The sequence below is a fragment of the Ruditapes philippinarum genome, unplaced genomic scaffold (genome assembly GCF_026571515.1).
Source record: "Ruditapes philippinarum isolate M1 unplaced genomic scaffold, ASM2657151v2 ctg5140_1_1_1_1, whole genome shotgun sequence".
NCBI classification, from domain to species: Eukaryota; Metazoa; Mollusca; class Bivalvia; order Venerida; family Veneridae; genus Ruditapes; species Ruditapes philippinarum.
The window spans coordinates 1-16,338 of record NW_026857545.1 but is presented as its reverse complement, the minus strand read 5'-3'; the positions used below and the strand labels follow the sequence as shown (position 1 = coordinate 16,338).

The window sequence follows — 16,338 nt, the reverse complement described above, 5'->3', positions numbered from 1 at the left end:
TTGGTCTAGATCCATGCTGGTCGCAAACCCATTATGTTGGTTTTGTCATGGCGCGGCTCAAATTATGAAAATGGACACCAAACATTATTGTCTCTCTTTGAAGATGTGATAGAAAGATTTTAGAATGATTCGGTTTTCAGCACACAAAAAATGGCAATTGCCTTTAAGAGGGGCGTTCAGTTACTTGTGTCAATGGAACTATGAAAGGTGCTTTATTAAACGCAATGATAATTTTTCACTTTAAATTTCCAAAGTATCTCCTTTTACACAAAGTCATGTTCTGATCGTTACAGTCATTCTGTAAAGGCCTGTTTGGGCACACCCTGCAGAAAAAGGATATTAAAACTACTCAATGGACCACAAGAATCGTATCGACGTCTAGATAGTTTTTTTTTTCAAAGGAAACAATTACAAAATTACAGGAGCAAAGGTCTGGCGAATTAAAAGGATGTTGTAGCTTAACCAACCTTTCATTTTAAACGAAATCTTTAACGACTTCACACTTTCACAAATACACTTACATTATTACATTTACACTATCAGAACTAAATTATGTTGCTTAAAAGATTTTGCATACAATTTACGATAAGGGGCCTACAAGAAATACCTTGTTTCAAGCTTTTATTTACTTGCGCCATTTTACACACAGTATCCTAGCTAGTTTTTTGATCGGCATCTTTTTGGATTGTTTATAACTTAAGACCGATAAAATGGAAATTTACCAATTCTCTTGTCATTGTTTATCTGCTCTTTATGTGCTGTTTACGTGGCAACAAAATTAATTCCAAGCACAAGTTATAGAAGCGCATCAATTACATAAATGAATGCCTCAACTTTTTGTAAGCACGCCAGATGAAATTGAAATATCCAGAATGATAGGAAACGTTTAAAGCATTTTTTGTTAAAATTGCCTGTAAATTGTGATCGAGAGTGATTTGCTGTTTGCCGTTGGACAATACTTTCACACGATATGTTTAAATTGTGGATGAAGGAGGATCAAGTTGTGACTTTACGGACACTTTATGTCATCACCAGACAAAGTGCTGTAACGAGGACTACATGTGTCATTGTTTTTCATAAGTACATCTTAAAATTAATGTGCTTATAATCTTTTGACCACTTGATCTGTGATATCATGCTCAATACGAAATTATTTAATATTTTTGCACATCATCAATAAAATAAAAGTTCATGTACATAATCGTTGATGAGTATAATGTTGTGTTATCATAAAGAAATTTTAAATGATATTGTTTTGTCTGTACATTAACTTGTGAATTTGTGCCAGCAATTCTTGCTTTATCAGAGGCGCTATTATGTGGGGTGTTATAGCCGGGCGTATGGAGAAGATAACCGTCGCACTTCATGGAATATTGTTTACAGTTTGTATGGCCGAAAACGCAATACAATTTTGATGTCACTTTTTTCCGCGCCACATGAAAATTACGACACAAAGCAATCATATTCAATTCTAACAAAAGTTCTTTGCAAATGTAATAGTTAATAAAACTCTTAAACCTTATTTTCTAGTTAAAGTATGTGAAAACATGCACGTTATAAGTCACTTTACAAAAAATGCTTATTGCTGATTGGCAATCAATGAACACTAAATGGTTCACTGTGACATGATAAAAATTCACGGCTTGCTATTAAAATAAAGTTTATCAAAATAATAATGTAAATACGTATTTATCTAAGTGACGTATATTTGCCAAACAATTACATTTTGAAGCAATAATGGGGCCTTACCTAAGCAATTTGCCTTTCTAAAATCCGATTAATTAATGGATAAATTTTAGATGGTTAGGAAGGTGTATCTTTCATATATTTTATATATACATTGTCGGTATATTTTGTTGAAACTATCACATTATCTCTTGCTAAATTAAGTGACAATTAATTTTTAATATATAGTAGTAAAGTTTACGATACAAAGATGAAATTCAAAAGATTTCACCATTATATGCTGTCTTAAACTTTTGTAGATTCGTTGTAAAAATAAGACATAATTTTTATATCATTGTTTTCTATCAAAATGTTGTAAGTTATATTTGTTGATTGTTGTTGATTTCCATCCGAATGCATTGATCTCTATATCGGATTATATCTAGCACTAATAAAGATACAGATTTATATTTTTGTACTTCATTTTCGTATGAAATATATTCAATATCATTACAGTTACTGCATGTAGAATCTGGTCAAAATATGGATTACAATTATCACATGACACATTATCACATATAATTGATCAATAGTGTTCTGTATGTAATTTCTTGGGGTAATGTTTCTTTCAGCACAATATTATATTTCATTAAGTACACGGCCTACAAATGAATTCCAAACGATAAATATAAAGTCAAATACCTCTGTTGCTGATAAAAAGTATTATTGTTATTTTTCAAGAATGCATATACATACATGTATATACTCTGTATGTAAAGGATTCAAAAAGGTTGCTTTGCAATATTACTCGTACAGTCGTGTTTTCCAATGTTTCCAAGCTCTGAAATTTCTTGACATAATATCATATAAATAATACATAGGTTTGTGAGTAACAGTAAAAATATGATCTTGAGGAAAATATTACCGCCTCGTGTAACAGTACTGTATCTTTACGAGGGATGATATTTTTGCAGTTACAAACCTATGTGCTTCACTGGGACAATATTTCTATTTGTTATTTTTATTTTTCATATTTTTACTGTGAAAAAGTACTGTTATATATGTCTCAGTACAATGGTGTTAGTCACATGTTAGACAGTCATGGATTACTGAATATCTCCCATTGGCCAATGGGAAATTTACATTAGAAAAATAGTGAGGGGTAATTAAATAAATTTAAGCCGTGTCACGGCAAAACCAACATAATGCGCAGTCTGATCAGGATCCATGCTGTTCGCTTACAAACTCTATAACAAGTAGAGAAACTGATAGCGAACAGCATGGATCCTGATCAGACTGCGCGGATGCGCAGGCTGGTCTGGATCCATGCTGGTCGCAAACCCACTATGTTGGTTTTGTCGTGACGCGGCTCATTTGTCGAAGAAGCATCATATCCCGATTCAACTAGTTGTACCTTTTCTGGTATTAATTTTATCATAATAACAATTTTTAAATGTATCTAATCGTTCTATAAACACATGTACGTATGACTTGTTCAAATTCTTTTTATTATATAACCATTTTTTTCTCTTTTTTTTGTACATTTTGGCAAGAATCGTTGTAACATTTTATTTTGCAGAGAGATGTATTTTTGCAGATATTGTATACAATTACTGGTTTAATACAGAGAATGTTGACTATGAAAATAAAAATTAATACACGATACAGTGGTCTTTTTATATAATATTGTTTCCTGTTTGTGTTTTTTTTCTTTCCGGTACAAATAGTTAGTTTAAACATTAATTTTATTTTTAGCTGGCTTGTAGCTGACTAAAACCTTTTCAAGTTATTCTGAATCTTACCGGTATTGTAAAGATTTATAAAAAAACATTGTCTTTGACTTAATACGGCTCGAACCAAGGATCCCTCGGATGAGATGAATATTGTTTAACCAACAGTCCGCAATTTAGGTTACCCACCTATGTTTTAGCAACAATTTATGTTCTATAAACATCAATGTTTGTTTAAATACCACCCGCTGTTTAACATGTTTAAGTGTGACAATTGTTTTTCAATTTTAGTTCTTGTGTTTATTCTGTGCAGCGGAACGTGCTTGTGTTATGCACAACTAGGGATGATACTGATAATTCATGTGAAGTTTCGTCGAAATCTCAACGGCAGTTTGACCTGTGACAGCCTAACAAGATTTTTCTTTCTTACCTCTGGCGGCCATTTATGCAGCGAAGCTTCCGCCAGAATGACTACATGTATAAAAATATATAAAATCAATACTTATGCCAAATACTTACATTTCATCCAAAATTGTAGAATACAATATCTTCATGAATAAATAGACTCTAACTCAGTTATGACTCTCGGTACACAAATCATGAAGAAGTTCTCTTTTTTGTATTGTTAACAATGCCACATGTCTGTAGAATACATTTAATGATCGGATCGTTTTTAAGCAAATGTTGTTTATCAAAATGTGGTATCTAATTAAAGAGCGCTCTGACAACGGGGCTATTCAAAGTATTGTTGATAAGGATTAAAATTAAGTAGATCGGCTCATCATTATTCTAATTAGCTTCATTTAGGAGAGGGAAAAACTGCCTGTGTGCTGCTAATTATTTAAAAGTAATGGGAGTTTGAAAGCATTTTTTCGGTCGGAAACGGAAAAATTAATGCATTACAACATTTTATTAACAAGGACAAGAAAAACATTATTTTTTGTTTGAAATTTGATAGGAGATGCGATTTTTGGGACGATAACCGTAATATGATTAGTTATATACGGCAATTATACCTTTGTTGTACTTAGTTACGTATATTTACCAATGATCTATTTATAATTTTCATCCCGTGTGTAATTCCTTTTTAATTTTTCAGTATCACTTGATCACTGTATGTACCTATAAAGTACGATACACCATAAATTTATATTAAAACACCATTTTATTGAGTTACAGCATTTTGCTTCACATTTTTAACTCTTTATCCGAGGTCCAGACTCAAATATCTTACATTACCTTAATGGGTGTTCTTTTCAGCCATCTTGTCCTTTTTCAAGGTGAAAGTGACACAACTAACGAGAAGAAAGGGAGAATATGTTAACATAATTATGTTATCGCTGTTTGAAGGTCACACATTAAACGAAACTTGTGCTACACATGTTCTCAATCTTGGCTGAGATATTGCCGCTTATAGCTGATAAGCCTGTTATCTTTACACAGGTTTATATAGAAGAACATGGTACAAGTATTCTATGCCCTAAGCCAAGATGGCCGTGGCCTTTTGGAAAAAAAATTATGCATATAGAATTCTACTAGCTCTTTCGTAATCTCTTATGAACTAAGTCTTGAGCATTCCAACCGAGGTCAAAGCGCTTGTATCTTTTATTCTTGCATAACAACTGCGCACCCCTGTATATAAATATATAAATACATATATTCTCAGACGAAATCATGCGAAATCATGCGAGGTCGCGTCGTTAACGTTGTTGCATCAGGCTGCAATGACGACCCCGGTAATTTCAATATGTAAATATACTTTTCAAATCCTTGAAAAGCATGGTGAAAATTGTTTTTTATACGAAAAACCAATAAAATGTAGACTTTTCTAAACGGATGTATAATAGTAATTTCTTTTGCAAATGTAGCGCTAATGCACCTTTTTACGTGTATTAACATCTGCATAAACCCACCTCCTGATTTATATACGTCCTCTTACTTCTGCATATATATATAAATGCTCTATGCATTAACCCCTTTTGTTTTACAGCTAAGCAGATAAGTAGAAATATAGTGCGTATCAAAAATGGTATATAAAATCAATAAAATTTTGCATAAAATACTTCATAAAATATGATTTTTGACAACCTATAAATTACTATGACGCTTTAAGTGTTAGTCAATATGTTCTTAAGAACTAAGTTAACAATACAAAAGTTATGAAGAATAGATAAAATATTAATTCTTTATTTATAGTTTATAATCTTGATAATAATATTGTGCAGCACGGCCGGATGGAAAGCTAAATATTATATGTCAGGATATACAATAAATCTTCAAATTAATACTTAGTCTAGTTCTCATGTCATCTTTAGCTTTTGCTTAAATTAGACACTTAAACAGGAATTTGTATATACCGCAAGAGATAAGAACCTCTAAAAAGAAATTTATTGACGCCACCTTGTTTCTTATCGATTGTTCAATGACTTTTAGACAGACATTTTTTACGATATAAATGTATTCAATTTTTGTAACTTTGAATAATGACACTTAATTACAGAACGTTGACATTGACTACTTTTGTCTTATAAAGTATTAGTATTTAGTTTTGTGTGACTAAATTGCATTGTTTTTAGTTTTGGAGCGTTCTTTAAGGATTCTGTTTTTCTATCTAAATAAAATAAATTTCTTATATAAATGATTCTCCGACAATTAACAAAATGGAATATGATTTCCGTACATATACATGTACATACTGTTGAAAGATATATTTGAGCCGTGTCATGACACAACCACTATAGTTCATCTGCGACCAGTATGGATCGTGACCAGCTTGCGCATCCGCGCAGTCTGATCAGGATCCATGCTGTTCGCTATCAGTTACTCTACTTGTCATAGGGTTTGTAAGCGAACAGCATGGATCCTGATCAGACTGAGCGGATGCGCAGACTGGTCTGGATCCATGCTGGTCGCAAACCCATTATGATGGTTTTGTCGTGACGCGTCTCATATATATCTTACTATATCCAGAGCACATGTAGATTAGCGGCCATAAACATCCCCGAATGACCTACCGCACCAAAACCTACTTTATTGTTACAATTTAAAATGCAGAGAGGTTACTATAAGTATTATCACGCAAATACTTCAATTAATTTAGTACATTTTCACGATCACTTAATATTTGAACTTAACACATTTTTTATTGAATGTCAATACTCCAAAATTTAATGAAATATTTATATCTTTGAATGTCATTAATTGTATTTACATATAAAATTTCATCTATATCATATATAATATTACAATGTAATTAACTCATCACCAAAAGGACGGAGTTACAATTATCGTGGTAGAAAATGTCTGGAAAATTCATTACTATGTGCATATTTCAATCTCTATTTGGTATGTATTAATATAAATATATTTCTGTCCTGGTAATTTCATATTTTATTCAATTTTTTTAATTTTGACTTTAGGAAATAATTTGACTCGGTTAAGCGTCTGACATGTATTTCTTTACAATGAATAAATATGAAATAGCGTAACTAATTAAAACAGAAAAAAATATCTATTTGCCATGTTCAATTGATTTTTTACTAAGTCGTGTATTTACTTTTTTTCTTTGAACCATTCTCCACTTTTGTCATCAATATAGTTTTGCTCGGGAGACCTGAATTACATGTTTGTTGCCAAAAAAAATGCAAACATTTTAATATGTTTTTTTACAAAATAATTTGTAATATAAGCTATGGACTTAAAATTAATCACTATGCGTTAAAAAATTAAAATTTAAAATTACAGCTATACTTGCTTCGATCACCTCGAAAATGATATAATATTCATATTTAGTATTATTTTCTATCCTTATTAAAAAAAGAAACCGACAAAATTCAGTTAAAACTTGTATCAGATATTGATGAGCAAATAAAATGGAAAAAATGCACTGTCAACTTTTTGAAACTTTTTTATAACATAAAGCAAGTATATAGAATGTCGTTATAACTTTAATACTTAAGAGATGTGCATAAAATAAAACGTTTAACTTCAAGTGTTGATAAACACTTTTGTTATTTATGTAGTTCTGATTCGGATAATTGCCTGTTCTCTTTACTAGACTTATTAAAAATATCAATATTGTATAATATTATAATTGATAAATAATAATAATAATTGAAATAATAATAATTATTATTATAATGATAATTTTAAGTTATAACAAAAATGTACTTTAAACTCACTAATTTTAAAAGCTTTTTTGTAATCACCCAAGCAGCCACTACATTAAGCGTTACCACATCTGTTACTATTACGCCTGAAAGTACAAGTTCTGTGACTACATCTGAGGAAACAACTTCCGCTACACATGAAACGTCCAGTGCTGGTGGTATTTCGGACTTAACATCTGTTACAACGATTTTTATTTCTTCTGAGGAGATGAGTACTACATCATCTGAACTGGAATCTACAAGTGTGACGTCTCTATCAACAACTGGTCTATCAACTTCCACATCACATCAGCCGACAACTGTAACAGCAAGCACAACTGTAGACTCAACAACAGGACAGACGGTAACGAGTACAGCAATAAGTGCAGCATCCACTTCTACAGAAGCAGAAACAACTACTACAGATATATCTACACAGTCACATACTACAATAACTGAAGCTTTAACCTCTGAAGTCACCAGTTTTGCTCCAACTGGTGATTCTTCAGTATCAACAACAAGCATAGTTTCATCTACAGTTCAGTCAACATTGAAAGAATCCCCAGGGACGAGTCTCTCCTCTATATTACAGTCACTATCGACCACCAAACTGACAACCTCAGAAATTACAAGCAGTTCGAGCATACAAGATACTCCTACCAACAACCCAGGTAAAACGAGAGATACATTTGTACGAATTTACTTTTAACAAAATATGCCAAAAATAATACGACCATTGTTTTGTTAAATGGTATGAAATGACATTTTAAAGTAGCATTCACATTTAGATAGATATCGTTTGAGACGGATGGGTCTTTTGTTATTAAACTTTGAAACTTAAAACTTGTTCAGTATCAAAATCAGACATGGTTTCTTCTACAGACCAGTCAAGCACAACCGGATCTTCAGGCACAATTTTTTCTTCTACAACACAATCAACATCGTCAACCAGTATGGCAATCTCGTCAGAAAGCAGCAGCAGTGCGGCGGACACGTCCAGTATAGCCAGTACTACGAATACACAAGTTACCGCTACCAATGACCCAGGTATATTATATTATTTTTGTTTGGATTGGTATTACTTATAAAAACTTTTGTGGTGTTTTCCTTGAGCAATTATACCAATTATCTTTTTCTTAATTATTATGTATATAATGGGTTACAATTTAGTAAAATATGTAAGATTTATTTATCTTAAATATTGAAAGGAATCATATTTTGAGTTTGCTTGTTTGTTTATCTAAAATACTTTAAGAAATCATTTTCTGTCTACAAGCCATCATTCATAATGACGATTACTATTTAACTAAAATTATCTTATTTCACTGAAAAATGATCTAAGAGACATGTACAACGTTAGAATGATTTATTCGATAATTATAAATCTATTAAAACATATCTTTTTTGAGGCTTAATCTTCTAATTGTCAGGTTAACAATGTTTGACATTCATATTCTCTTATTTTGTTTTAAACTATTGTATTTCACTTTTTTCTTTTCCAGGAAATTCATCTCCGAAGATGTATCAATTTCTGTGGTTATTTATCGCTACCATCTCGGCGGGTTTCTTTTTGTTTTAATGAAGACTTCGCACACCTTTTTCGTTTTGTTTGCTTCTCTTTACTGCTTCCGTTTTCTATCTAAGTAATTATTGCTGATGATATTACAACAGCGTTCACGAAATACCCACGAAAAATACAGAACAGAAAAAAAGACATAGTTACTAATATATTGTTTCTGAGCGTATGTCCTTCTGTCCTTCTATTACAACATTCTTGTCACATCTATTTTGTTATTAAAAAAATTATATAAACAGTTACTCGTCGTCGTTGTTTTCTTTCGTATAAAAATATACATACATTGTGTTGGCTTTTCTTAAGGTCTCCGTTGTTTGTTCGATAATTTTTCATTGAAACAAAAAAGATTATCTTCATTTCTTGAAAACAAAAAACTTACATTAAAGAAGGAATCTTGGTTAAGTATATGATTTGTTGACAAATATGATTATTTCAACAAGACTTAAAAATGTGATTAATGGCAAAAGAAATAGCAAAATTAAATTTATGTTTTAAATCAATGAACATTTTTTCTTGACATATAAATAAAAGAAATGCAAAAATCATGAATATATATTAACTATAAGCATGCTATATGGGGCAAGATAGATTCTTTATCGTTAGGTTTATTTGCCGTTGCGATATTCTTCTTTTATTCGGGCTAGAAGTTTTGGATCTTGTAAGATGTCAATAGCAGTGGCTGCAATGGCTTTCGCAACAGCAATGGTATATTTCTGGGCCACTTGGTCACCTGCAATAAATGTATTTTGCTTTATGAGAATGTTTAGGTCGAACGCATATGTTTTCTTTTAAATAATTATCATTTACTTGAAAAATGTTTGCAATATTATCTTCACAGAAAGTAAAACCATAGCTTGGTAGAAAATTTCACTAATTAATCAATTGATCAAAAGTTTACGATTTTTTAAGTTTTTTTGGTGAGAAAGGAAAAGGTTAGAAAATATAAATAGAAGGTACATTTGTACATCCAAAGATCGTAAAATGTGACGCCTCATTACCTGATGCCGCTGTGAATCCTTTCGTATGATTAACTGCATCAGTCCCAATGTAAAACATGGGATGTATACTCGGCGTTTCATATGACACATTTCCCATATCTGTGGATCCCGTTGGAGCATTTCCATCAAAATGTGCGACACCGTGTTTGTCGAAGTCTATGCCTAGTTGTGTACCATTCTTATAATACAAATCACTCATTGTTTTGTTATTCTTCATGTCGTAGTAAGGTCTACCCGACCAGCTAATTTCTACCTAGAAATATATATGAACCAGCAATTAGACTGCAAAAACGTCTAATCTCTAACAAAGGTTTATACTGTAAGCTACTCACTTTGGTACTTGATTCTGACACTTATATAACCGATATAGAAATAAAAAATAATTGAAATTTAAATGTGAACATACTACATGATATCCATAGCAAATTGCTGACAAAGAAATCACATGAAAAAAATAGTATACGCTACATCCTGTTAGAATAGATGATGGATTGAAACTAATCGATCCATACACTACTGATCACAACAGCTTAAAGATGACATTTTACGTTTAGCAAAATTGCCTCACCAACAACTTCAAAGCAATAAATAAAACGTTTACACAAATTTAGCTCAGTTAAGTGTTTTATATTAGAGTTACTCAACTGTACATCCTGTGGCCGCTGCTGCGCTCTCGAAACATTTATCTACCTTTTCCATCAATACAGTGAGTTCGGATTTAGTGGGTGTTCTTGCGTAAAACTCTAATTCTGTGAGGTCGGGTATAATGTTCGGTTTTGATCCCCCATTTTTGATTACACCTGTAATAAGGCCGTACTTATCAAGCATAAGATAGCACGGGTAACAAGATGAAAGATAGTAAGAAAATGGCGATAAGGATATTAACTTTTTATCAAATTGTAACATGACCATAATAAATGAGTCATTAACGTTGCGTGAATCGTTAACAATTAATTCTAAACAGACTTTAAAGATTTCAAACTCTAACTTTTTTTATAGTAAGAGTATTAACGATGTAGATGTAGCTGACTGGTAAATAAATTATTAACTATCTTAATATATGAATATTTCTTATTGCTTTCTCGTCGTTCGATCTACATAGACTGATTTCCTAATACATTTGTATTAACTTACCAGGAATTGCCTGCTTCTCCGCAAGTAACCGACTACATTTTAAATATTGTACGTGATTTCTGAATCATGAGAGACAAATAACCATTCGACTCAATGTTCGAGATCAATGGTCATGCCCGATCTTGGGCTTGATGTATTTTTTCTGTGAACATTAATCTCGTTGACTTTTGACTGTTATGGCCATTTGGCTCACCGCCAAATTCATTTGGGAGTAGTAGTCGATTACTTGTAGAGAAACTCGTTACTAATGGTGTGTTATCTAGTCAGGTGGCGACCCCTGGATTACTAATCCGACGCTCTCCTTATTTGGAAAAGCGGATGGGCAGGACACCTTATCAATTTTAAGCTGTAAGATGATGTATGATTTTCTCTGTAAGCTATATTAGATACTTGGGACGACACCAAACAAACAAAAAAGGATGTGACAAATATATCAAACCATTTTTCAAAACTTTCCATGCAGAAAAGAGGATGTATATAATTTTACAAACCATGAACTCGCCATGTTGGTTTAAACTGCTGTCTTAGACAAGAGACATTCTGATAACATAACACGGCTGCGTCAAGAGCGTTGACACCGTTCCAAGGGAAAGCACTCGCATGGGCTGATTGTCCATGATACTTGACAGTAACCCTCAAATACAAATATCATTATTAAACTTCTCCTTTATCATATTTACAAGACCACGATCAGTGTTAATTTCAATATCGCTTTTATAGTAAACAAAGTTATTATTTCCTTAATTGATATAATTAGATTTATCTATCGTATTGTTTTCAGTTTATTACTTTTTGATAGGCATACCGTTTTCTTTTTCTCAAGAAGTAACTTTTCATTAATAGGTTTGATTTTGTTGTGTGTATTGCTTCCGAGGGATTACATTTTTTCCGGAATTACGCTACACAACAGTGCTGTGTGGCAGCTCTAAAATGTTGCCCTCTACTTCCCTTTAGTAATGTTATATTTTAGGGATCATTAATTTCAACACGTTGGAATTAATGTTGCGAGTTATGCTTCCGAGGGATCACACTTTGTCAATACATGTATAAATGCCATGAATTCTATAATTATGGACACCCTTTATCTCTCGAGTTTTTGCGCTGAATAAAAAAAAGGAAAATAAAAACGCACTGTTCAATAGCCAGGGAATGAAATGCTGCAAGATTGAACGGTGATGGGTGTGCCATCATTGCTATATCAACGTCCTTGAAGACTCCAGCTTTTATCATATCAATTTTTCCACCGCCACCTTCTTCTGCGGGTGTACCGAGTATAGTAAGCTGAAAATATTTATATCGTATTAAAGAACCATTATTTCCACAAGGACACAAGTTGAATTTTTCACTGCAATGGTATAACAGCTAATTAGATATGCATGTAATATTATAATGGATGTGGGTCGATCAAAACATGTCAATCAAAATACGCAGTTTTAATCATGATCGTCATATTATTTCTTTTTCTTTTAAACTTGTTATAAAATTACGTTTAAATTCTCATCGTAATACGATCATTAATATCGATGTGATTTTCATTTCAATCAAAGTAAGCCGCACTTAACTTCAACAAAACATATTTGTCCTCTTAAATTTCATGTAGCATATTTGCTCTTTGAAGTTAGTGTACATCATTATGAAGGAATCGTTGATCTAATTACCTTTCCGAGGGGTTTCTCGCTGTTTCCTAGAGCAGCTCTAATACCGATACCAGAAGCCAAGCCGACCTCTGCGATCAAGTTATGTCCGCAAGCATGTCCGATCAGAGGCAGAGCGTCGTATTCACATATAACAACGATATGTGGACCGTCTGAGTTCTCGCCAAATGTCGATCTACACAAGGACAAGATATAAAAGGAAGAATATAATTTCTCAGGAAACTCTACAGTCTTACAATTTATAACCCTGTCGGTAATACTTACAACACTTTTGCGCTTACTGCGTTGGTAAAAACACGAAATATATTATAATTACATAATAGCTAGTTGAATGTCATGTTAGTATTCAGTATAAATACCATTGTGATATAAATATTAAGTTAAATAGGTTACAATCTTATACATGTAGTTACAATGACACTATGCTAATTTTCAGCTGTCACTAAGTTAGTTATGCATTTTAATAGTTACATATGTATACAGATATTGGTTTATAGATTATAGTAAAACATAATCAAATTATATTGATTAAAAAGGACTGCCATTGTTTTTAATCCAATGTAAGTTCAAAAGTTCGGAGAACAATGAGAAATTTTCGCAAGAACTAAGAATGCGATGTAGGAAAATTAAATAGGAAAAAAATATGTCGGAACGTATTTTATTTTTAATTAACCTGTACATTCAATGTCTTTACTGTATACGTAACTTTAAAGGTATAGTAATTGAAAGCAGGTGAAATTATCTCTTTTTTATTTAAATATTTATTATAAACAAAAGATTAAAGATGATGATTAATACTGAAAAATAGAAATTCAAGAATAAAACAATTTTCTTGAAGTGACCATCTTCTTTACTTTATGTTGTAGTATACGGACGCCGGCATGAGAAAATAAACGTTAACGTCATTCAAAATCTGACGTTAAAAGACGGTAACGTGGTCTTCGAGGACAACGTTGTGTGTTTAACATTTATTCTGTAATTACAAAGAAAATTAATGACAAAATGCATGAAATGAAACGAAAATGAAAACGATTTACCTGAAACCTGTCTTTGTGATGTAATTTCGTTCAACTTGAAACCCTTTCTCCTCCAGGAAAGCTGTGATATTAGCGTGTGCTTTTACCTCCTCGAAATTCTCCTCCGGGTTTTCCCATATATCTTTACTTATTTTGTCTAGATCTGTAGCAATTTCGTCTATTGCATCGTATGCTTTTTGCTTTAAGTCCGTCATTTTTGGTTGTCATACACTGTTAATAGAGGCTTCCTTTAATAGAAAATGAAATGTTGTAGCCTCTACTATGCATATACTCTGCAATACTCGGGTAATTACGTGATCTTGCATTTATACAGATACTCTGTATGGATGAACATTCACGTTTGACCTACTAAAGTTATGAACATTAAATTATGTAATCAGTCATGATGTTTATAGCCTTCCTTTATGTTTTGAAATACATTAAACTTCTACTCTTCGAGTTCTATACTATAGTGACTATTTGATGACATGTTGATCACGATATTCCTACAATAACTTTAGTATCATTAATTATACGAAAGTCCTAAACATGTTTAATCATTGATTAAATAGGATTGTATAACTAATTATCAAAATTTTCTAAACCACTTCATTTCAGTTGAATACTGTGCTCCTAAGATAACTATTTAGCATTTTATTTGTGCAAATTAGTCATGTTATTGATTTGTTTTTGTTGTTTTTTTCCTAAAGAAAACGCATATAGAATATTAACAGAAACGCGTGCTCTACCTTGATGCACATAGATTTTGAACTATTATTCGATTTTACATTTATGCCACTGAATTCCAGTATTCATACTTATTTTCATTTTCATATGTTCATGTACTATAATATAAAAATATGTATATTTAGGTGACAAGTAGATCACCTCGTGATCAATTTTACCATTTAAAGATATTTATTTCAAAAACCAAACCAGTTGAAATGCACATTGAAATACATGAAAGTAATATATATCAAATAACAACTATACCTTGCAAATGATATGTAGAACTGTTATAATTAAAAGTAACCGTCCATCTATTTATTATCCTATATCACCCAAATAATGTTCACTAATTTATAATCCTACTCGGCCTAGGTAAACAAAGTCGAGATTTATCTCTACATATAGAACACATGTCACTGGTAGTTAATATGTTGTAATGAGAAATAATATCTTTATCAATACGACTGTAACATCAAAGTTTTAAATTTAGGTTTAAACATAAAGTTCAAGGTCTAGTGTTTAGAAGGTTTGTAGCCTATTTTTAAACACTATCGTGTTTGATTCCTCAAAATTACTCTGTACTGGTGACATTCGAGAAACAAACTGTGCTTCAAACTACAGGCTTCGGGTTGAAAGGCAGACGACAACTACTAACCCACCGCTCAAATTTATAGACAAAGAAATAATATAGCATTTCATACGAGCAATTTGAAATAATTTGCATGTACAAAAATAATACAATTTATGCTATATACAAATACAATATACTTTTACATTCTTAGTATCGATGTTATATAGTATATTCAATAAGTTCATGAAAATATTAAATGAATTCAGTAAACCTCAATGTTTACAAATAAAAACGTGTATACACATGTACCTGCATGCAAATGAAACTTCAGTAAAAACACATATATATGAGAGTGTATCGAATAAATTTAAACATGGTACAAAATTATGTGAATTGCATTTAATCTTAGTATAAAATGAGAGTATAAAACCACCGTTTCCTTTTATTTATACTATCTATTAAATATGACAGTAAACTAGAAAACAGCACAGTTTAAACATACAAATCAAAATCTTACCGATGTTATCTCTCAAACTTTTTGAAGGGACGTAACTTGATTTCTTATATGTTGCACAAAAACAAGAGTTGCTTCCAATGCTACATGTTTGCGTAAATTGATATTTAAGATTATAGATTATACATTTTACGATATTAAATATTTCTACATTTAAATATCTTTTGATGTGGGACCAGTTAAATAATCATGACAAGAGGCACTATTTTCAATTTCGGCACCGGTGACATATATCCAAACAAATGTTCCCAATATTCTGTAAGTATATCCTTGAAATGTTATTATCTTTGAAATTAATTTAATAATTAATATCAAAGTTTAATCATTCAAGATTAAACTCTTTTATTTTACATGAATGACACATGTCTTAATCTATCGACCAGTTGTACTGCGTATCAATACGCATGCTCAGTCTGAAAGCTATATTTAGAACACTATATATAAGGAGCTGCGCGAGCCCGCTGCTTCCTTTTCGTTCTGGAACTCTATGAGAAAGGTAGCTGCTGATCATATTTTTAAATTTTTTGTTTTAAAATCTTAATCTAGGTTTTTAATTTTGGATGTAAATTGTAAAACTTTAATTATAATTTAAACCTTAACTA

The 16,338-nt window shown here is 31.7% G+C and overlaps 1 protein-coding gene across 1 annotated transcript; it reads right to left on the bottom strand.

Annotated features, from left to right (window-relative positions):
• Window positions 1-8,895: 8,895 nt before the first annotated feature.
• LOC132750121 (peptidase M20 domain-containing protein 2-like) lies at window positions 8,896-15,085 on the bottom strand. The gene is made up of 8 exons (XM_060740064.1): window positions 14,916-15,085; window positions 13,944-14,170; window positions 12,910-13,081; window positions 12,384-12,532; window positions 11,743-11,885; window positions 10,763-10,917; window positions 10,118-10,370; window positions 8,896-9,849 (listed from the first exon to the last, which is right to left on the bottom strand). The coding sequence occupies exons 2-8, from the start codon at window positions 14,135-14,137 to the stop codon at window positions 9,725-9,727; spliced, it is 1,191 nt and encodes a 396-aa protein (XP_060596047.1). The 5' UTR covers window positions 14,138-14,170; window positions 14,916-15,085; the 3' UTR covers window positions 8,896-9,724.
• Between the last annotated feature and the right edge of the window lie 1,253 nt (window positions 15,086-16,338).

Coding starts and splice junctions, on each gene's coding strand:
- LOC132750121 (XM_060740064.1), bottom strand. CDS start 14,137: ATGACGGACTTAAAGCAAAAAGCATACGATGCAATAGACGAAATTGCT. Junction 13,082..13,943: donor ATCACAAAGACAGGTTTCAG/GTAAATCGTTTT, acceptor GTCCTTGTGTAG/ATCGACATTTGGCGAGAACT. Junction 10,371..10,762: donor CAGCGGCCACAGGATGTACA/GTTGAGTAACTC, acceptor ATATATTTCTAG/GTAGAAATTAGCTGGTCGGG.